Source organism: Rhipicephalus microplus, chromosome 2 (genome assembly GCF_043290135.1).
Source record: "Rhipicephalus microplus isolate Deutch F79 chromosome 2, USDA_Rmic, whole genome shotgun sequence".
In the NCBI taxonomy this organism is placed as follows: domain Eukaryota; kingdom Metazoa; phylum Arthropoda; class Arachnida; order Ixodida; family Ixodidae; genus Rhipicephalus; species Rhipicephalus microplus.
The window spans coordinates 176472899-176495301 of NC_134701.1; the positions used below are offsets into that span (position 1 = coordinate 176472899).

Below are 22403 nucleotides of genomic sequence, written 5' to 3' on the forward strand. Positions count from 1 at the left end.
ATGCCTTGCCAGCAGAAGTGAAGCCAGCTTTTGTCACTAGCAAGATGGCGGAAACATGCTCTATTCTAGTGGTGCACACTTAGAGATCAAGCGGCTTTGATATGTCAGTGTAAATGCCACGTTAGTTCCATATTAAAAGATAGTTGTTCCCGACGAAATAACACAGTAACGAGTATGGCTGACTGAATCTCCAGAGAACATTGCCTTTAATTACAAATTTACTAAGAAAAATTAATAACACTAAGACGTACTCGGAGCACTATGTGACCCGAAAAAGTTTCCACATTAAAATCGTTGGGCGTGCGAGCGAAAAGCTCCGTTCTTAATCGCTAAACGGTGAATCTTTGTCATGCCCCTAGTAAGACGGCCGCCGCAGCCGCCATATTGCCATAGGCACGGCTTCACTCCTGGGCAATTATTTCTACTCCAGCAGTTTTTTAAACCCTCCTCGGTCCGAACGCCATAGCGCGTGCGAACTAGGATACAACGCGTTGGTTCATTGCACGTCTGCAAAATCTCGTTCCCAGATCCCATCACATAATTTCTTGAAGTGTTTGAGGGAGAGGTCACAGCGTCTTACACAGGCTGTAATGCGCTAGCGCCTTCTAGCATTGATTGACTCAGCTGTCGTGCGTGCGCGGTAAGGGTGGTCATGCCGCACACCGTTTTGAACTCCGCCATTAGCTGCTTCGCATCTAAAAACGCGTGTTTTCTAAGCTTCGCTAAAAAATTAAGGGACTTTAACTAAAACGACCTGGTGCTGTCAGCTACCAGTGACCCTGGCTCTAAAGAAGAAAAAAAAAACTCGTTTCTTCACGTTACTGCCAGATGGCGCCATATCTCATGCAGTGGTGATTTTCAAATCAGCAGTCATGATTTTCAATGACAGCGAAGGTAGTGAGCTTAGGATACAGGACGTCACGCTAGAGATAACAGATAAATACAAATATTTGGGCGTATGGATAAGCAATGGGACCGAGTACCTGAGGGAACACGAAATATACGTGACGACTAAAGGTAACAGGAATGCAGCAGTGATGAAAAATAGGGCACTGTGGAATTACAATAGGTATGATGTTGTGAGAGGAATATGGAAAGGGGTCATGGTTCCTGGGCTGACGTTCGGCAATGCGGTCTTGTGCATGAGATCAGAAGTTCAAGCAAGATTAGAAATTAAGCAACGTGGAATAGGTAGGCTTGCTTTAGGAGCTCACGGGAATACACCAAATCAGGCAGTAGAAAATGATATGGGATGGACATCATTTGAGGGCAGGGAAGCTAGCAGCAAGATAAAATTTGAGAAGCGATTGAGAGAAATGAAGGAGGAGTGTTGGGCTAGGAAGGTTTTCAGCTACTTGTACATGAAGAATGTCGATACAAAATGGAGGAAGCGAACCAGGAAGTTGACTGGTAAATACTTAGAAAACAGCAGGTGGCCAAACCAACAAGAACTATCGGTTAAGAAGAAAGTGAAGGAAACGGAGACTGACATGTGGAGAATGGGCATGATTAAGAAGTCCGCACTAGAGATCTATCGAACTTTTAAGCAGGAAATTGCCAAGGAAAGGATCTGTGATAATACTCGGGGTAGCTCTCTACTGTTTGAGGCCAGGACGGGAGTACTGCGAACCAAGACATATTGGGCCAAATACGAAGGGGTCGACACAGTATGCAGTGCGTGTGGAGAGGAAGAAGAAACTGCCGAACACTTGATAATGTTATGTAAAGGGCTTCACCCTATAGTTCAGGATGATGGCGCAGAGTTTTTCAAAGCACTGGGATTTAGGGACAGCGAGGGCAAAATAGACTTTAAGCGGGTAGACTTAACTAGAAGGAGGTTATCTGATTGGTGGCTAAAGTCAAGGCACGAGCGAAAATTAAACCCTTCACTGCGAAGTACGAATCCTCAACTTTATTATTTAAAGAGAAAAAAAAGATAAATGTAATGGTTAGTTCACTAAGTATTACGGCTAGGTGGCGTTAGCCGCCGCCCGATCTAAAGGGTACAGCCACATCCATCCATACATCCATCCATGGTTCCAAACACAAGACTATCGTCTTTCGACGTCTTTTGCAGAGAAGCATAGAGATACGCGGCCATTTACTTTTTTACAGTTGGGTTTGCTCGGCTGCTTAGTTTGGAATGTAATTACAATATTGCCACGTTCTTGCCACAACTCGCAGTAACTCGGTCAGGATAATAAATTAAGTCACTGGTGAGAACTCTCAAATTTGCGCCCTCGTAACTACCACATGAAACATGGGTACTGCTATCATTTTATCTTGCCTTGTATCTTGTGTTCATACCATGCAGTCAACTTGGCAGTTTGTTGCATTTGCTTATTGTAGGTTTGAGCTTGCCCTCAAAAGTGAAAATTAGTCGACGTATTCAACAGGATAGACATGCATTCCCACCGTGATGACAAGAAACGCTGACAACGCGAGCCCCTAAGATGATGCGCATTTAAAACAGCAATTCATTATGCACCATCTCCCCGAAGGGAACCCTGATGAAATGCGAAGCAGCAGTGGTACGCACGGCGTTGACTCGGATGAAACGAGCGTCGACGTGGGTGAAGCGAATGTCTTGAAGTGAAATTCGATGTAGTGTTTACTGCAGTCAAAGTTTCTTGGAAACGCAAAGACACGGTAGGCGTGTTGGGTTTCCTTTAAGTTTTTTTGCAGAAAGACTGTTCGCTCGATGTGCGCTAGAACGTTGCGAGTGGTGGAGATGGTGCACCGAGTGGGAGAGTGACGTCATGCTAGGGAGAGAGTGACGTCCATGCGCGCGCACTGAGAGAAGGCGTGGCCTACTTGGCACCGTGCCAAGACCTGCGGCCAGGGGAGCGCGGTGCGGACGAAAGGACAGCGTTACACAGGGTAGTCAAAGAGCTGCTTCGCATCTAAAAAAGCACAGAAATGACTCGCTACCGAAACTGCAAAGACTAAATAAGGAGCGTGGTATCTTAGGATAATTCAAGGCGAAGCGTCCTACTCTTTAGAGCGAGTTCGAGTTGTCTGAGAACGCACAGTAATAAAGAGATTTTTAGCGAAGAAGAAACGGTTACACGCTGCTGACAAGCTAACAAAATTACGAAGTATGTTTTGATTGAGCGGGTAGGTACGCATATAGATGCATGTTGGAATACTGGCCTAAGAAGCCTTCGGTTTCAGAGACCACTATGACAAAAAAAAGGCAAATCCCACGTACAGTGGAAATCGATGATATGCGAAGCACGAATGAGGAAGGTTGATATCACGCTTTAAAATCAGCACGACGTTACGAGGCGGGCGTAAATTATGCCGTACATGACTTCTATGGGATGATTACCATGTTTACAGGTATCATTTACCTTTGTCGTCTATTCGCGTCCCGTGATACCAAATTTGGTATATGTGAAGCTAGCCAAAGGGCCACGAGCGTGCTATGAGCGTAGCATGTAGTCATGTTTTACAAGACACGCGTGTCATGAGTATCATGTTCGGACTTATCATTTACCTTCGTCATTCATTCCCGTCGCATGATACCAATTAAATATTGTATATGTGGAGCTAGCGAAACGGCCGCGAGCACATCTTGAGCGTGGCATGTTGTCACGTTTTACATGATACGCATGTCATGATTATCATGCTTGGACTTGTCATTTGCTTTCGTTGTCCGTTCACGCCATGTAATGTAGAATATGGTATATGTGGAGCTAGTGAAACGGCCGCGATCGCGCTATGAGCTTAGCATGTAGTCATGTTTTACAGGACACGCATGTCATGATTATTATGTTGGGACGTGTCATTTACCTTTGTAGTCCGTTCGCGTCACGTAATGCCAAACTTGATATATATCCAGCTAGCGAAACGACCGCGAGTGCATCATGAGTGTGGCATGTAGTCATGTTCATACGTGACACGCATGCCATACCGCTTTGGCCTAGTGGCTAAGGTACCCGGTTGCTGACCCGCAGGTCGCAGAATCAAACCCCGGCTGCGGCTGTTGCATATTCCATAGAGGCGAAAATACTATAGGCCCGTGTGCTCAGATTTGGGTGCAGGTTAAATAACTCAAGGTGGGCGAAATTTCCGGAGCCCTCCACTATACGGCGTCTCTCATAATCATATGGTGGTTTTGGGCAATGAACCCCACATAACAATTACATGACATGCATCTCATGATTATCATGTTTGCACCGGTCAAATACCTTTGTCATCTATTCACGTCCCGTAATGTCAAATTTGGTATATGTGAAGCTAGCGAAACCTCCAGCGCATCATTAGCGTGGAGGTTTCGTCATGTTGTTACATGTTGTTACATAACCCGCGTGTCATAATTTTCATGTTAGGGTTGGTCGCTTAATTGTGTTTGCCATGCAATCATGTCATACCATACTAGTTTTGCAACATTCCATGTGAACGAAACCACCACAAGAGCGGCAGAGCCATGAAATGTAAATCATGACATTTATGACATGTCATGATTTTGATGTTACGACTAGTCAGATATGTTCTTCATACCGTCATGTTATGGCATACCAATTTTGGTATTGATACCATTAACGAAACGGCCAGGAGAGCTAAGAGTCGTAGGCGGATAGATAGATAGATAGATAGATAGATAGATAGATAGATAGATAGATAGATAGATAGATAGATAGATAGATAGATAGATAGATAGATAGATAGATAGATAGATAGATAGATACGCTCAATGTCACAGAAGTTTGCTAAGAAATGCTTCGCATTAAAGAAAAACACGCCATCGATAGAAAACGGGGTAAAAGCTGGTTACAGTATTGGCGGCGGAAAAGTAGAGAGGAAGCTGAAGAATAAATAGTGGTAAGGATAACGTTACACTGCTTAGGGCAGGAAAATGAATGGTGGATTTATGTACTTTTTGTTGTTGTTGTTGTTGGATATAGAAACATAGACTTCACTGAAGAGGACAAACCGTTAGGCCGAGGTAATACACACACAGGTGTTTTTTTTCTTTTCGAGCTTCCTGACGCACATGTCACTCTCTTATAAAAAGAGGACGCTCATAGCATCTATCCATTCTTGAGTTCACGTACGCTGTGTGAGCCAAGGAGGTTTAAACCTCGATCCCTGGTGTGCGCGCTTTGATAGTACACTCTAGCTTTGATCTCGTGGTTCGTTCCATACGCATCACGTGTCGTGGCAACGTCGCCCAAAGAGCTTAAGCGAAATGCTAGCCGCGCTGAAGAAAAAGTGCACTCGCATGCATGCAGTTACACGTGAGACGTAGTTGGAGCTCAACGGCAAGGGCTTGTCGACAGGACGCCGCAGTTCGGCCGCACAAAGCTTTGGCTTCCTGAACCCGTAACTGCGACATCGGCGCGTTGTTTTAGATGTGGAGCATCTAATACTCGAGGCTTGTAGTGCGGCGCCGTCCGCAAGCTTCCTCCTCCTTCTTCCACCATCTGTGCACCCTTCCTCCTCTACACACCGCGTGCGCTTCTCCTCTTCACGAACATTCGCTAGCTGTATAATGTAGCGCGCATGCGCGGTCACGCTTCGAGAACATCGGCAGCTAACGCGCGCGCATGCGCCGTCGCGCTTCGAGAACATCGGCAGCTGACGCGCGCGCATGCGCCGTTGCGCTTCTCCCCCTTCTCGAACATTCGACAGCTGACAGTGCATGCGCCGTCGCGCTGTATATATACTCAAGGTCGGCGCTCGCTCGCTCAGTTGCCGCTCGTCGGTTGGTTTGTACGGCGCGTCGACGTCCAAGGTCGTGGTGAAATGAATTCCAACGAATCCACAAACACAATGATCGACGTCCCTTCGACCAGCGCCGCCCTTTCGCATACGTGTGTACGTGTTCACTCATTTAACACCCCCTCCTACAACCACGTTAACCAATTTAGCCATCGACCAAAGTAAGTCGCAATTTAACACCCCATTTCACAACCACGTTAACCAATTTAGCCATCGACCCAAGTAAGTCGCACTTTAACACCCCGTTAACCAATTATATGCTCCGCATCCTCCTCAGTGTTCCCCCGAGGGAAGCTGCGGGCAATTTTTTTGTTAGATGTTGTAATGCACAGAGGTACAGGCCACTAGTGAGGATTCTTTTTTCCGAAGTGCAAAAGTGGGTGGGGCATTTGCAGAAGAAATGCACTATTTAAGCAAAAAAACACGTATTTTAATTACTTTCTGTAGTACACTACCCGCCCTCTCGCTAGAGGGATGGAGCAAGACCAATAGTTCTGTGGGTAAAACGCTTGCTGCGTCAAAAATTTTTTCATGTTCAGCCGAGTAATGCATTTTCTATATACCTTTTTAACGAGGGCGCTGCCATATTGCCTAGTGGGTGGTGCCGTTCCTGGTATGGCGACCCGCTAGAGCGGGCGAAGCTTCGCGTTTCTAGGGACGGTGTTCGTACGGTTGCAGTTGTAGTCGTTTTTAACACGAAAGTGTTTTATGCCGGGTACACCATTGCGCCGTGACGTATTTCTGTCACGGATATGACGTAAAATATATACCAACAAATTGCAAAGAAAAGAAGGAGAAGGAATTAGAGTTCCACAGCGGGGTGTCGAACCAGCACCTTGCTCTTATCAGCGCGCGATGCTAACAACTATACACTTCTCCAACATGCGAACGGTGAGCCATTTGTATGCACCATGTGCCGCTGGTGGTCCTCAGAGCGTACATGCTTCAGCGCGTTTTAGTAATCAGTAGAGAGATGGCACGACGGGCGCGCGCTCTGAAGGCCGTCGTGCCACGCCACCCGCGCGTTGCTGTGCGCGCGCGCCTCCGTACGGCGTGGTCCAAGTGCGTATAGATATTCCCTAGCGTGGTGGCTCACTTGCGAGTGCGCTTATCTTGGGAGTCGGGCGCTTTGCGCCTCTTGCGCTTGCACCGCAAGTGCGCTTCTAAGTTATAGCAGTTAACAGAGCACGAACGTCAATTTCTCGCTGACGCTGCCTCGTTTACGAAAAGTGCGCGCTGCTCACACGAAATATAGAATTAAGACAGTTTTTTGTTCGCGTTCGTCTTCCGTATGTTCATCTCGTACTTGGTTTCTGCTTGAAGAGTGCGCTGCAAGTTTCGAGCTGCTTTCCGTTTTTCACGTGACATTGCGATTTGTTACTGCAGCATTCATTTCTCCGCCCTTGTGGCGAAACAATGCACTGTGAATACTCAACTACCTCTGTAAGGTTTCAGTTTCGTGTTATGCCGATTCCTAAAAAGAGGGATCAACCGCGTTTTTTTTTCTTTTTCGTTCCGGCGCTCTGATTTTCGTCAAAAATGATGCAGCATAGGTGGAAAATGAGTCTGTGGGACATCCTGAAACGTTTTGATCCCTTGGTGTCAAAAATATGATAATGCGCGATGGTTCGAACGTGTAGTAAGTAGTCGATGTCGTATGTTTTCGGCACTCTCTGTTGGAAAAACGTAAGAAAATTTCGACTCGTTCCAGCGCAGCAAGCAAGTGCTGACACTCTTTGAGGATACAATCAATTTGTTTTTTTCTGGACTATGATATTTAAGTTTGTTTTTTCACTCGAGGTTTGTTTATGGTGCCGCAGCGACTACCACCCATGCATCTGATTGTGCGTGAGCGCACAGTTGCGATTTCTTGGCGATGACTGCATTCGTTTCTTGCTCAGAAACTGCTGTCTGCATTTTGATCGACCTTTAATTACACCATATTGCTTGATCGTTTAATATCCCTTTTGTGCAGACAAAATGAGGACTGTTTACAGGCGCGCAAAAAGTGATGCTGATGTTTTCATGCCAGCACGCTTCTTTTTCTTTTTTTTTCTTTTTAGAATCGCGGCATTTCATTGGATTGCGGTGGCGCTATAGTGAAAACAGTTAGTTTGTTCTGCAGATGAGGTACCAAGTACGCCCACGTTAAAAAGGTATATAGCAAATGCATTACTCGGCTGAACATGAAGAAATTTGTGACGCAGCCAGCGTTTCACTCGTAGAACTATTGGTCTTACTCCATGCCTGTAGCCAGAGGTCTGGGAGTCTATGATTGGCATAAGAGCCATTTTTGTGTTTCGTCTTAAAAAAAAAAAAATGTCTTCCAGTTGTCCGGTTTTTGCGAAATCTTGACTGTCGTTTTCAAAGCTAAGCGAATTCGGCAGTTATGAAAACAATAGAAAATTAACCGCAACAACGTGGTTCAACTTTGCTTTGTTCTTAGAAGAAAATCAGCTATGTTGCATATGTAATTGAGTGACTCGTCAGACGTGGTTCTTTACGACGCAAAAAATTGTCCACCTGAGGTAGTTATTGTAAGCACGAAGAGACAGAACCCCCCCCCCCCTTTTTTTTTTCACTGCTCAGCTTTCATATTGCACATCATCGTGCACGATCCGTCCCGCCGTCTTACGAAGGTTGTACACTCACGAGGAATATTCCACCATGTCCTTTTCCTGCAAAATTGATTCAATGTCCGGGTTTCTCAAGGCAGCTGCGCAGCACAAATTAAACGTACGTGTCATGCCGCCTAACCCACTGCGAAGTGAGGAGTTTGTCGTACGTGTTAGTGCAGTCAGGTCAACTACATTGGTCACCGTGTCGAGCCGAGCTACGAGGCTAATTGTTTTGATCAAACCCACCATACTAAAATTTAATAATAGTAAAACGAAGCGAAAAGAATGTAGATGGCTATACGAGTGGTACTCAGACGTTTTGAACATTAGTGGTCAGGGCCGTACTTGACCGCTTATGCTCGGTCGTAAATTTAACAATACACGATTGTCATTTTGCCGACTGGAACACCGGGTATTCCCGGTATATTGCGGCACTCGTCGATGCAGAACTTGTCAAGTAACACAAATGATGTACCATGAAGCAAACGCTGTGCGTTCGTTGATGCGTGCCGCATACTTGTTCAGACGGCAGTTTCCTTTTTCTTTGTAGTCTTTAGAACAACCAAAAATGGCACAGTGGCTTCCCTTTGACCTTTCGCTGGCTGACATCGCAATATCGCCCCGCCGCGGTGGTCTAGTGGCTAAGGTACTCGGCTGCTGACCCGCAGGTCGCAGGTTCAAATCCCGGCTGCGGCGGCTGCATTTCCGATGGAGGCGGAAATGTCGTAGGCCCGTGTGCTCAGATTTGGGTGCACGTTAAAGAACCCCAGGTGGTCAAAATTTCCGGAGTCCTCCACTACGGCGTCTCTCATAATCATATGGTGGTTTTGGGACGTTAAACCCCACAAATCAATCAAACATCGCAATAAAACAGATTAAAATCTGCAGTTCGACCTAAAACATGCTAAAGTTGTTCAAAAACGCCACTCATCCAAGCATCAAGCTGTACACTCGGCGCCATCGGCGCGCTCCAGAAAGGAGGAAAGCTCTGGTTGCAAAGCCCGCTCCTCCTCACCCGATAAGAAACTGTATGAAAGGTAAGAAAACTGAGAAGCTGGCTTCTTCGCACAGTACAAATTGCTGTGGAGAAGCCAGACTTAGTCACAACTCGGGTGGACTTGGGATAAAGTTAACAGCACCTGCAAAATATAATTTTTTGAAGTTAGTGAGTAGGTGTTCATTGTGGAGTGTGCCCAGCGCTGCGCTAGTAAGGTGGTACAGTGTTCGCCTCCAATGTGGGATGTACTTCATTTCAATTATCAGTGATGCTAATAAATCACCGTTTTTTTTTCTGAAGGGAAGAGGGGCACGCCGATCTGGCGCACTGTTAGGTAGGCACTAATTTAGAGAGCATGGCCTGTCTTATACAATGTTTTACGGATGTGTTTGCATGCCACCACATTGGGTTGTTTGTCCTTGTGTTTTGAATCTTTAACACATTAAACGAATGGGGAACACGCGTACGCATGAAAACAGTTTGGTTGCACAACGCCTCCTAGAAAAACTATGCCTGGAACGTCGCTTTCTTTTCAATTGGGAGCCTCCTGCCAGCACGCGATCTCGCAGGCCATGTCTCCTGCTTTAAGTTGCGACCAGCCGCCGCGTGAGACCGCTCGCCGTAATACCAAATTTGGTATATGTGACCCTAGCGAAACGGCCGCGAGCGCATCATGAGCGTGGAACGTAGTCCAGTTGTTACATGACACACATGTCATGATTTTCATGTTAGGGTCTGTCACTTGTGTTCGCCATTGAATCATGTCAGACCATACCAGTTTTACAACATGCCATGCGAACGAAATCACCGCAAGAGCTGCAGGACCATGAAATGTAATTCATGACATTCATGACTTTCGTGTCATGATTTTCATGGTATGACAAGCCAAATATGTTCTTTATACAGTCATGTTATGCCATTCCAAGTTTGGTATCGATACCATTATTCAAACGGCCAGGATAGCTAAAAGTCTTAGGTGGCTAGATAGATAGATAGATAGATAGATAGATAGATAGATAGATAGATAGATAGATAGATAGATAGATAGATAGATAGATAGATAGATAGATAGATAGAAACGCTCAAAGTCGCCGAAGTTCGCTAAGAAATGCTTTGCATTTAAAAGCCAATCTGCGGATGCTCCGATTGGTAGGCCTAGGGCAGCCTTCATTGTAGGTGAGACGAATGAGGGTATCCGCTTGTTCAATCTCAGTCTTACTGGGCGTTTGGTAAGGGAGACCATACGTTCATCTGTTTATTACAAAGGCTTGATTTATACAAAGCGTATCCGCCTCTCTAAAGCCTCGATGACTATGCGTCACTCTGTGTACCATGCGCGTAACTTAACAGTATAGTGCGAAGGGTTTCGAGGGTGTGGTCCACGTGCCTATTTTCCTGTACCCAGAGACCGAGTATACGTGTTCCCGTTACCTCATATGGAATGTTTACCCGTACTTTCTCAAGTCGAAGGATGGCTTACTTCGGTAACCTTTGCCAGTATCATGCACTCGAACGAATATTGTTTTTTTTTTCGAGAAACAACTCTCACGACAGCTCTCCGCAAAAAGATGGACTGTCTGAGCTGCCTCTTGTAATGTACTTTCCTCGTGACCGAGCGAACCTCGGGTCGCCCACAGGGATATATGATTGGCATAGAGGGCGTATCCCAAGTCTGGTATAGACTCGAGCTGTTGGGCAAGGTGGGCCATCCCAATATTAAAGAGTAAAGGAGATAGTATGACTCCTTGAGGCGTCGCTTTGTTGGACATGTGAAAAGCCGATGGTCTAATGTCTCCTAAGCCTATCGTGGAAGTCTGATCGATGAGGAAAGACTGGATATAGCGGCATATCCTTTCTCACCTAACTGTCTCTCTCTGCATGTCGTGGTTCTTATATGCGTCACACTATTGGAAGCTGCAGACTTGAAACGCCAACTAGGCCGAACGTATATCGCCTCTGAACTTCAAATATTGTTCTCGCATGTGAGTTGCGCGTAACTTGGGCACTTCTGACGTGTATTTCGATGACCGTGGCTTCAAAGTACCACAATATGTCTGCCTCTACAGTATTATTGTGGAATAACCTCCAGTCTCACGTGCGGATTGCGTCACCTCGCTTTTCGGGGAAGAATCTTGTGACGCCAGCTTTCGGGTACTCCATCGTCTGGCCTCATTTATAGGTAGCTTGTCAAATGGTTGAAAGTAAAAACAGCATGAATGATTGGCCTGTACCTATTTTTCTTTTACAAAAAGTTCGCGAAGCAATAGGGGCTAACCGCATCAATAAAGTGGGCACGAGACGAATAACATATGAAGTTCAAATTTTGAGGTAGGGAATGCGAGAGGCGTGTGCCCCTAATTTGCAGCTATTAATGCCTGTAGTAATATGTTTTCACTCGGAAGCTAGCCTGTATAGGCATAGGAGTTATTTTCAAAGATATCGCTGACATTTCGAAACACATACCTTTTCCTGAAAGTGTAAGCTAAAGCTTAAAAAGGAATGTACCGCCTGAACAAAAGAGATGACCAAAAATACTTACGTATCGTAATTAAGGCATTTTGTGTTCGCAAGAATCTACCCACATTTTTCTTACGGAAAGGCCGATAACCTTCCAGAATAGGAGAATACGTCTGAAGAGAGGATTCGGTGAGATCAGTGTAAGCAAATTTAAACGAGCGAGTGCGCATTCCTTGACTGACGCTCACGTCTGGCGCACTCGGTGCTTCTCCCCGTATCTGACGGCACTTTACCACAAATTGGACCCCCTTATGCTGCTCCGAGAGGGTGCCGACCCTTCGAGACTCGCGTTCGCAGTTGCCGCATCGCTTTTGAGTACGTGTCGTTTATAAGTGCACTTGAACACCGAATGTTTCATTTCTCTCTCGACATAGCGCGTCGCGCGACTACGGTCGAGAGCTGGAGAGGCCTTGTTAAGTTCGTGCGCGGATTGTGCGTGGGAGCACGGTTATTGCGCGGCCCACGCGTTGCAATCGATTGCCGCCTACACGCAGGCCACGACATGAAATACCTTTCCAGTGGGTCTCTGGATTGTGCATTGCGCAACTACGCGATGATGCCTCGTCACTGAGCACTTCTTCATCTGCTTGACATATGTTTTCTTTTTCGAAACGAGTCGCGTGCGCGCGTGTTTTTGTGTGTGTGCGTGTAAAGACAGACGACAAGTGAGAAGGGCATTCGCCACACCAGTAACTAGAAACAATGACTTCCTTTAGATTGATAAACTGGTTTTCTGAGAACTCTACTCTCATAAGTTTTTACTGTCCTAAGCTCATTAATAGCGGGGAAATTAAGGATCAATTTTCATTTTTAAATTTCGCGCCGATATATCGGTGCTGGACGTAACAAATTTCAAAATATCTTTTTCTCATTTTTGCGACATTGGCTCGATAAAATTTTCGGAAACGTGGTGTGCTAGGCCTGTGGTGTCCATAGACCACAATCTACATCATATTTATGTAGTAGAAGCTATGCAGGACCCAGTAGACCTCTTCGAAATTTCTGACGTCACGGTGTCTGGCGCTGGAATCTCACGGTGGCGTCTCCTCCCACATTTTCTTTTCGCGCGTTTTCTCCTTACCACCGTGGTAAGATTTCTGTTTCCGGGATCGTTAAATTGTACTTATTGCCACGCGAAAAAATGTTTCGCTCTTTAGTGTCCCTTTAAGAAAGACAGTATAAAGATGGCCATGCTTGGAGCGCAGGGAATGACGGTAAGTGTGTCTGCGAGGCTGGGGTTTATCTATGCTTCGGCTCAAAAGTGGATATGACTGCGCCAGTAAAGCTTCTTTGAAATATAAGCGGATCCCTTTCTATATTCTAGAATAAACTTCACTTACCTTGACGGCAACACTAAATGGCGAAAGAAGGAAACAGACGAGGAGCAGTGGCAGAGGAAACTCTAGCTTTGTCGTCTGCCTGCCAAGTTTAGTGACTATTTGTTACTTCTTACTCTTCCTAAATTGGTTCATCGGCGAAGTTCTGAAATTTTAAATAAAGCTTGTCTTTGTGCAATGATAAAAAATAAATAGCTCACTATGTGCTCTTTCATTCAGAAATCGGCCATTTTGACGCGAGGAATGCGAACGCGACTTTAAGGTGTTCGGGCTACGTGAGTGATCTGTATCCGAGTGAAGTTCGAAACTCATGTATCCCAGAATTCCCATGTGTCAAACAGCTAGCAGCACCACTTTTTCCTCTAGGTAAGTGTAAAAAACTTTATGCCTAATACAGTCAGCATCTAATATCCGTATACTGACCGTCGAAAATTTCCTAGATTACAACGAAAATTCCTATTTCTATAAATGGGCATTTTAATCTCATTATTCAGCATAATTTGCGCTCTGTGGCCTAGTTCTTCTGAATCTTGTAAAAGTAAACGGCATCATATCAACAACCGCTTTACGTCATTTTTTAAACATGATCTCTGGAGTTGCATGGGTCAATGGCTACAAGGTGGTGCGTTACTCTAGAGATAGATTAGTCAGTCTTGTTCACTTTGCGCAATCACCGAAGGCATAGACGCGATCGGGTGAACTGCAAGTATGTAGCTTCTTTCTTGTACTCGAAGCTTGCGAGGTGGTGGTCAATCTCTTATTTTCCACATTTGCGTCAGTGTTCCATGATTTACAGTCGATACGCGTGAACCCATTTTATTGGCCGATAAGTACGTGTTTTCTTTGTTTTTATATCAGCTGTCACAAAACGAGCGCTCAAAAACGGGCACGCCGCCAAATTGTCGCGACGAAGCGCCGAGAGGTCAACGATAAAAAAAGAAAAGCATCCACAGACTCCCCGGGCGCGCGTCCTTCTCCCCTCTCGGAAGTGGAGGTTCGCCGACGAGCCTCCTCACCCCACATCGGCGGCCGAGCAAGCCCTAGAAAATTCTAGATGGAAAGGGGCGTGGTGATGCCGGGTTGCGTCATCCGTCGCGGACGGCCTTCGAACTGTCTCGCCCTTTCCCCCAGCCTTCGCTGCGCATCGCGCCGACGAAATGATGAGAATTTTCTGGAATCGCGCGCGGTAGCTATTTAACCGAGCAGCGGAGATGGGAGATCAGCAGAAGAAGGAAGTTAACGCCAGAGTGCGTAGGGTATCCCGCCGCGTCTGTCGGTGAAGGTTTTGTCCTTAGTGGCAAACCAGGGAAAGAAGAAAGTATGCGCCAGAGAGCGTAGGGTGTTCCGCCTTGTGGGCGAAGCCTTTTGTCTTCCGTGACAAAGGAGGAGAAGAGGAGGATTTCCGCCTGAGGGGTGACGACTCGAGCTACAGGCAAGAGTGTGTGTCTACCGCTATCGAGCGAAGACGCGTGGCAACAGCTGCGAGTGTGAAGCCGACATGTTTCCGGCAAAGAAGTTTGAAGCTTGGAGAGCGGCCAAGTGAAGACGTGAGGTTTCCTGGAAGAGAAACTTCGGGGGCAGCGGAACGACAGAGGTTTCCTGGAAGAGAAACTTCGGCGGCAGCGGAACGACAACGACGCTGGACTTTGAGTGAGTGATTCTCGGAAGAGTATCATCCAGACTTTTGTTCCAAGAACTTTGGACTGAATAGGTTTTCTATCTCTTTAGTCTTTAAGTGTCTTGGTTGTTCAATGCATGCGACTGCATTGTAGGGCGTTTTATTGTCTGTGTCTGTGGTTTCGAGTGTGGCTGATTGTACTGTGTAGAACGTTGTTTGATTGGTGACATATTGTACTCAACTATTGTGGAGTGTGCATACTTGTGTATTGTTTTTGATCTGCCATTATTGAGAATATAATTTTGTTTTGTTTATCAACTCTCGGTTCTGACTTGTTCTTTGGGCCACAGCCGGCGTCTGCTGGCGCGCCAACAAGGACCACTTCTAAATTGTCCACGCTTTCGTGGTGCGGTTTGGGGGGCCGATACTTTGGCCCTTGGAATTAGCCCGGCGATCGCCTCCCGAATTAACGGGAACAGTGACATCAGCTTCCCGCTCGGCCAAAATCATTACTTCTGATAGATGTTTTAGTTTTTTCAGTTCCTGTTGGCGCTGCCATTTTCATGGTGTTGTCGCCTTCTATTTTGTCCTGGTTCCCGGTGTTTTATTTTGTTCTCCTTAACCTTTTTCTCCGTCATATGCGTTTTTTCATGGGTGATAAATGTCGGTGTTTTTGCGTTGTTCCGACGTTTTATTTTGTTTGTTCTAGCAAACAAAATTATTCTGTTTACGAGATCATTGTTTGTGAACAGTTTCTTTTTCTTCTTTCCTATCACGTTTGACGGTACATTGAACCTTTTACCGTTATATAAGTTGTAAGGATGTGATGACTTATTACATATTTTCTGCTTTATCATGTTTTATATGCGTATGTGGATATGCATGTATGTAGATTGAAATTCGAGTATAGCCCGCCACGCTGGTCTAGTGGCTAATGTACTGGGCTGCTAACCCGTAGGTCACGGGATCGAATCCCGGTGGCGGCGGCTGCATTTCCGATGGAGGCGGAAATGTCTTAGGCCCGTGTGCTCAGATTTGGGTGCACGTTAAAGAACCCCAGGTGGTCGAAATTTCTGGAGCCCTCCACTACGTTGTCTCTCATATTCGTATGGTGGTCTTGGGACGTTAAACCCCGCATATTAATCCCATGCGTGCCAGGCCGATAGATCCGCGCATTGCATGGGCATGCGCACATAGGTTTTTGTGCCTTCTTTCTTTTCAGCTGTTGTGTGCCTTTGCAATTGTGATAGTCGGCGTTTGTGGCGTCTACACATGGTTCTTGCGTCTGTGTTTGCAAGCCCTGTTTTTTGTTTTTGTTTTAGAATGAATGCTTACCAACGAGATGATTGGATTGGATTGGATAAACTTTTATTTGGTCCTCCAAAACACAGATCACTGTGTTGCGGGCAGCTCCCACGTGGGGATTGAGATGCCAAGCTCCTCAGCCAGATGTCTGTTGTTTAAAGAATTTTACAACTTCTTTACTCGTACCACTTTTCACGTTTTTTCTACTTCCTATACTGGCATACTTCTGGGCGGCTCGACAGCCCTTGGCTTACGTTGACTCACCTGCGCGCGGCTCTTCGCGTGCTGTCAAGTGTAATGGCGACTAGGCCTAACTTTCACTCACTTTAGCTGCGCTGCTAAGGCAGGCCCCGGCAACTGAGTGCTATAGCTCGTATTTATGCAGTTTCAAAATTTTTTACAAATAAAAGCAATTCGATACCCCTGTAAAGAACTTCTATTTTGTTTATGTATGTCTTATATTTATCTTGCTGCTATGTCTTATTTTTCTTAATCTTTATTTTGCGAATTTTAAATCAGGTGAAGCGTGGAAAGTGATTGACTTGCGTTCGTAGCGTTTGCCTCCGCTTCTTCTCGCCCCTCGCTCGGCGATATTAGAAGTTGGATCGCGCTCTGTTTTCTCGCTCGGTTGGGGTGTCAACTACGGGAAAGATAAGGACAGCAAGTTGTTGTGGGTCAAGAATGGAAGCCGCAGTGAGCTACGCCGGACAAGTTAACCATGCATGCGTTGAAGATGGCTTAATCGGGTGCCGCACGTTTTGCGCAGCTCTGCTCTGTGCTAGCTCGGGGATTTCAAGTTCCGCGAAGGTTCTTCAGTGTTTCCTGAACGCAACGGGTAAGCACAAGAGTTTGGACCCATCATTTTAGCAGGTATTCATTTACATGAGTACATATGGTTAAACCCAGTTCTAGCAAGCCTGACTGGACTGACTGAAGTGCAGTGTCACTTGACTAATTGGTGAAGACAGCAACCAAGCTCCTGTCGGGAAAATGCGTTTATTGAAATGTTTGAACTCGAGTTGGCTGGGCTACACAGTATTACTTTCTTTTACTTTCGACGTGTAGTTGAAGTGATGTCAAGTAATGATAGGTTGATTCCTGCTCATGAAACACTTGTAGCAGTGGTTTGACAATTTGTGAGTCTTCTAATAATGCCACTCAAGTACACGTGACTGACTGAATGCTTCTAAAAATTAGAGAATATGTCGTGGATCAAACGTTTTGACAAGCGAGCTCTTCTTCGTCAAGGCAACGCTGTTGCCCTGACGAATACAAGTCAACTTGCCGAAACACTGTTTCTAGCGACGTTCTTTCTCGAAAAACTTCTGATCGCTTCAAGTCTGTCCGTGCCTCGGAACTTCAGTCTCGTTTTGTACACAAGTTCTGTAACAAAACTGTGCGCGCGGTCATAACAAACGTTATTGAGTCAAATACGACGTGTCCTACTCGCGATTGTTGATAATTTTCGCTTTGGTTCAGATAATTTGGGTTCAGCGTTTGCTCATTATGTCCGTATGTCAGTTGTAAGTTAAAGGTGCTTTTATATATTGACACTCCCACACTACGTGTATGTCTGTTTTTATACGAAACGTGCAATAGAAAAGTTCATTTTATTTGGGTCGATCGAGTTTCGTCTTGCTGAGAAATCAGCCAGCTTAACTTTCGCCTTTTCAGAAAACAAGAACAAAATCAAAATAAAAAGAAAACTTTTCAAGAATGGCCGCACCGCCCGAGCTGCCAGTGGACCTGCAAGAAGGCACGAGCGCACTCCGCTCGCATGCAAAGTGGGAAAGGAGGGCTTCCGCATTCACCCTCCTTCTCTCTATTTTTCGTCCGTTTTCTTACACTTCTGGGCGCCACCAGTGACGTCATGAAAGAAATTTTCTGTTCCTGATTGATATCTAGTAGGATGCCCGGTAACCGTCAGCGGTAAAATCCGCGCTGCCACAGCCGAAAGAGAATACAAAAGAGGTATAGGTAGTTTCCACCCCTGCTATGGTTAAGACTCAGATAACCCGTCTGGCGATAATTCAACGTCTACTACTCTCTATCCTCTGTCACAGCTCCTACAAACCACCTCAGACCCGAGGCCATGGTTTGCCTTTGTATGTGTAATAACGTCGCCTTTGCAGTAAGCTTAACGACATTGTTTTTGCTTGGTCCTTGTATAGGCACGCTGTTGGGGATCCAATGGTATGCAGGCGATCACATACTTTTCAATCATCTTCAGTGAGTGCCGCTTCAGGGACAAATGCCTCGAGGTCACTTTGCGTAAGCTCTGTCGCTTGTTATGGAGCCGGTTAGGGTTAGCAAGGGCTAGCTGCTTTCCGTTAGTTGTTGTGACAGCAGACTGACACTGGTCTCCTGCGGCTGATACAAGACGGCTTATTGTTGTTTTTGTTGCAGTGGTAGTAGTTGTTGTTTAAGCTAGTTTTTTTGTTACCATGCAGATTTCGAGTGTTTACCACCAAATAAAAAATGCAATTATTTCAGAAATCCAGCGAAAATATCACCCTGCAGTTGATTCCTTAGGGTATCACCCGATATAAGCCTTTTTTGGAAACTAACTTTGTACGTCAGTATGTTCCAGGCGCTTCTTGTGTAATTTGTGATTTCTTTATTAAAACCGTCTAGTGAGCTTAAGCGAGTGTATGTATATACGCCAATATAACCTCTGAATGAATAAGGCTTTTCTTGCAGAGATGCTTCTAGCATGTACCGTAAAGTTGTTATAGTACGGTAGTATGAAAGTTTAGAGTCAAAATAAGAGTGTTCTGCTTGCACAACTTGGTAATATTAGAGAAAGAACAAAAGCTTTCAGAATAGAGGCAAGAATGCGAACAGACAGGTTGCCCTTTTTTTTTATGAGGAGTTTGCAACTTGTACGATTATGAACATTCTGCTTATGAGGAGTTTGCAACTTGTACGATTATGAACATTCTGCTTTAGAGGACATGATTCGCGAGTGAGGCGCACCCCAGTGAAACTGTATAATACTCCCAACGATGTTACTTTATTTTGGGGAGGAAGAGCTCTTTACACTGATCGCATATGAAAGCACCGGTTTGCTCACTGTGTTTTCTGGAGCGCAATAATACCCTCTTTATAGCATACGTCTCGCGGGAAATACGACGCACTTTGATGACCAGAAAGATGATCCAAGACGAACGAAACGAACAGTATTATAGAGGTAATAATAATATACCCACTCTTAAATTCTGCGTCTCTCATTTATATCTGTGCGTGTGTATGGTTCGCCTTCTGAGGGGGAGGGGTGAAGGTTCGTCGCTGCATTCCCCCTCGCAATAATGTCAATTTGTGCGGCTGACTTTGGGCCTCACTCTCGTTACGTTCTTTGTAAGGTCAATGTGAAGGCTGGCTTTGCACTCCCCCCTTAAGAAACACTATGGTCTTTAGAATTACGCATCTACGCTTTTTGTAGTAAAGGAACACACGACCTAATACTTACGCATTGATGTCGTGCCTCACTAAAATATACGTAATATTTGCTTTTTTTATCGACAATGTTCACAAGCATGAACGCAGCCACCAATTCAAGATGGCTAGGCCAGACCCGTCGAGTACATACTTTCGTTTGTAACAAATTGTGTTTCGTCACATCTATTGTATCGAATCACTGTGTTAAGAGAACCACAGCGCGTGCTGTAGGTCCCATCATCGCGATATTCATATTAGGGACGGCTCACTGCTCTCCCATAGCTGAGTACGTGTATACTCGAATTCGTTAAACATTTCTTCTTGACACCTTCTATTGTACACACATGCTACCTCTGTCATTTGTATTGGAGTAGTGATGTGTTTACTACAACATACTTATGTTTATTGTGGCACATAGATCTGCCTATTTCTACGTGCCCCTTATTACTGGATCGTTATGATTTTTTTGTGGATGTAGTGTAAATACGCTGTTTCTAAATAAACAGCATCTCAAGAAAGACAATCTCCACACTTCACTTGTTCCCATTTTCCAGATATAAGGTTTTGAAATTTATTTATTTATTTATTTATTTATTTATTTATTTATTTATTTATTTATTTATTTATTCGCCTTCATTTTCTTTGTGCTTCACCGTAGTTTGCTCGGCGTAGTCATAGCACAGCCGAGGGTGTATAAAAAGGTGCCTCAGTTTTCGTTGTGTACTCTTCGACATCGGAGAAAACAATAGTGACATAGTCGGGAGAGAGTTGATGGCTTCGTTTCGTTCGTATCTCCGTAAAAAAGCCTGTCCATTTGAACAGTGCTCGAGCAAAGAGCCGCCCAAATCGACGACACAAGCTTCGTGTGTGTGCGCGCGCGCCAGTCGTAACGTTGTTTTCCTCGGCTACGTATGGAGTCACTTATCGAAATGAAACGCTGCCGAAACATCCCTTTAAACTATAAAGTGAATGCAAGGGCCGATGCATTTCGCTGTATGCCACGCTTAGTGGAGTGTTTATTTATTCTCTCGATATGCTTATTTTTTTGTTTTACGCGTTCGAATAACTGAAGCGGCTTTCTAATGCCGAACGGGTACATCCGGCAGGGCTATTTTTTTTTTCTTCAGAAAGACGACAGCGAAACGCGTACAAGGCAAGTTGTTGTGGTGATTATAAATTCACTTACACGCGAAACAGCCGATACAAAGAAAACAACACAAATGTACAAAATGAGAGGACCTGCAGAGGCAGAGACACTCTATTTTGTGTGTATATGTTTTATATGCAGGCTGTGTGGATGCCTGCAGCGAACAGGAAACGACCGGAGATGCGGATTTATAAATTCCTTTCCCCCACTGGTTGTAACGTTCGCGAGCGAGTTTCTCGGTGCAGGGTAAGTGTCAAGGCTAAAAAGTTATTGCAGGCACTTATTTTCCAGGCCGAAAGAGACCCGAATGGTCTCGGGGTGCCTTGTAAACACGACTACTGCTTCTTCTACCACGAGTGTCACCTGGGGTGACACGCCCGTCCAGCGTTGTAAGGTAACGATTATCCTGTCCGAGGAGTTCGAGTGTTTAAGCTGTTCTGCTGACCACTGCACCGTGAGCACGAAAGTAGCGGCATATGCCGATGACGTCTCGTTGTTTATCCGGAACATAGATAGCTACAGAGCCTTTTTGCGAATATTTCACACGTATTCACCTTTTCATAAACGCCTCCCTGGGCGCCGCCATAGCTTTCCTTGGGCTATGCAAATTGGCGCGTCCCCTCGAAAATGCACTGACAACGCTGCGCCCTTAGCCTTTGTACTTAGCCCACCATGGCGGTGTTTTTTTCTTTCCTGTGAAAAGGTGTATAGTTACCTGTCGGGAGCACGTCTTAATCCGGGAAAAAGCAAGGCATTGTGCTTTGGGATGCACATTGAAGAGTTTTCTGACGGCGTCCAAATCGTTTAAGGAGTTAAAGTCTTAGGTGTAACTTTTCCTTCGACTGGTGAGGTAGCCCGCACCACGCATTGAAGTCGCCAGATCCTTTCAACTACCTTTTACTGGAAGAGCTTATCTAATTAAATCCAGCATAACAGCGTCACTGCTTCTTGTTGCCAGAGTTGCTCGACCACCTTGTCAGGTTTTGCTGAGAGTGGCTATTGCGTGCGGCTCCTTTTTTTTTTTGCGGGGGGGGGGGAGGATGGCCACGTCGAAGCTGTCGCTAGATCTTTGGACCACCTGCCAGTAAAATGGGGAGGGCTCAGTGTACCCAACCTTGATGTAATGTGCCGCATGTTGGCTCTCAAAAACACCTGGGCACTCTTAGAGAACTCATCGTATAGAGGCAGGCAACTTGTAGTGTATCTGCTAGGAACCTCTAAAAGTCTTTTTCGTTTAGCAAACGACTCGGGACCAGCTGCTGCGCAGCCACCAGCGTATTACACACATGTTATAAAATCTTTGCAACAATGGCGAAATGATTTTCCAGTTGAAGAACTTATGGAAATGTCCGCTACTGACATGAGCGAACTACTAGCATTTAAAAGCCTATCTGAGGAACAACGCCAAAAATGCCGGGCGAAAAGACGTTGGACTCTTACAAAAACGTCTCTCCCCTACGAAGTCCGTGACCTAAACTGGCTTAGGGAATGGGAGGCTTTACCAACGGCCGACCGCCTTGCGGCGTGGGGCGTGACACCCTCCGCCACATGCCCGCAATTCGGTCGCGTCGAAACACTGAACCATGTCTTCCATGAATGTATAGTAGCGCGCACCTTTTGGCGCGTGGTTACCAGAATGTTCCAAATAAGCATGCAGTGGAAGTCTAGCCACAGAGATAACTTCGTCGTACTCTTAATG

The 22403-nt window shown here is 45.5% G+C and overlaps 1 protein-coding gene across 4 annotated transcripts in view; it reads left to right on the top strand.

The window, feature by feature from the left end:
* The window catches only part of LOC119169657 (protein lin-9 homolog), a 165199-nt gene extending 144205 nt beyond the window's left edge, over nt 1-20994 (top strand). For all 4 annotated transcript variants that reach the window (XM_075887098.1, XM_075887101.1, XM_075887102.1 and 1 more), the window contains exon 16: nt 20846-20994. In XM_075887098.1, coding sequence (XP_075743213.1) covers nt 20846-20954 — 109 coding nt within the window. In that variant the 3' untranslated portion in view covers nt 20955-20994. The remainder of the gene's footprint in view (nt 1-20845) is intronic.
* Nucleotides 20995-22403: the final 1409 nt, after the last annotated feature.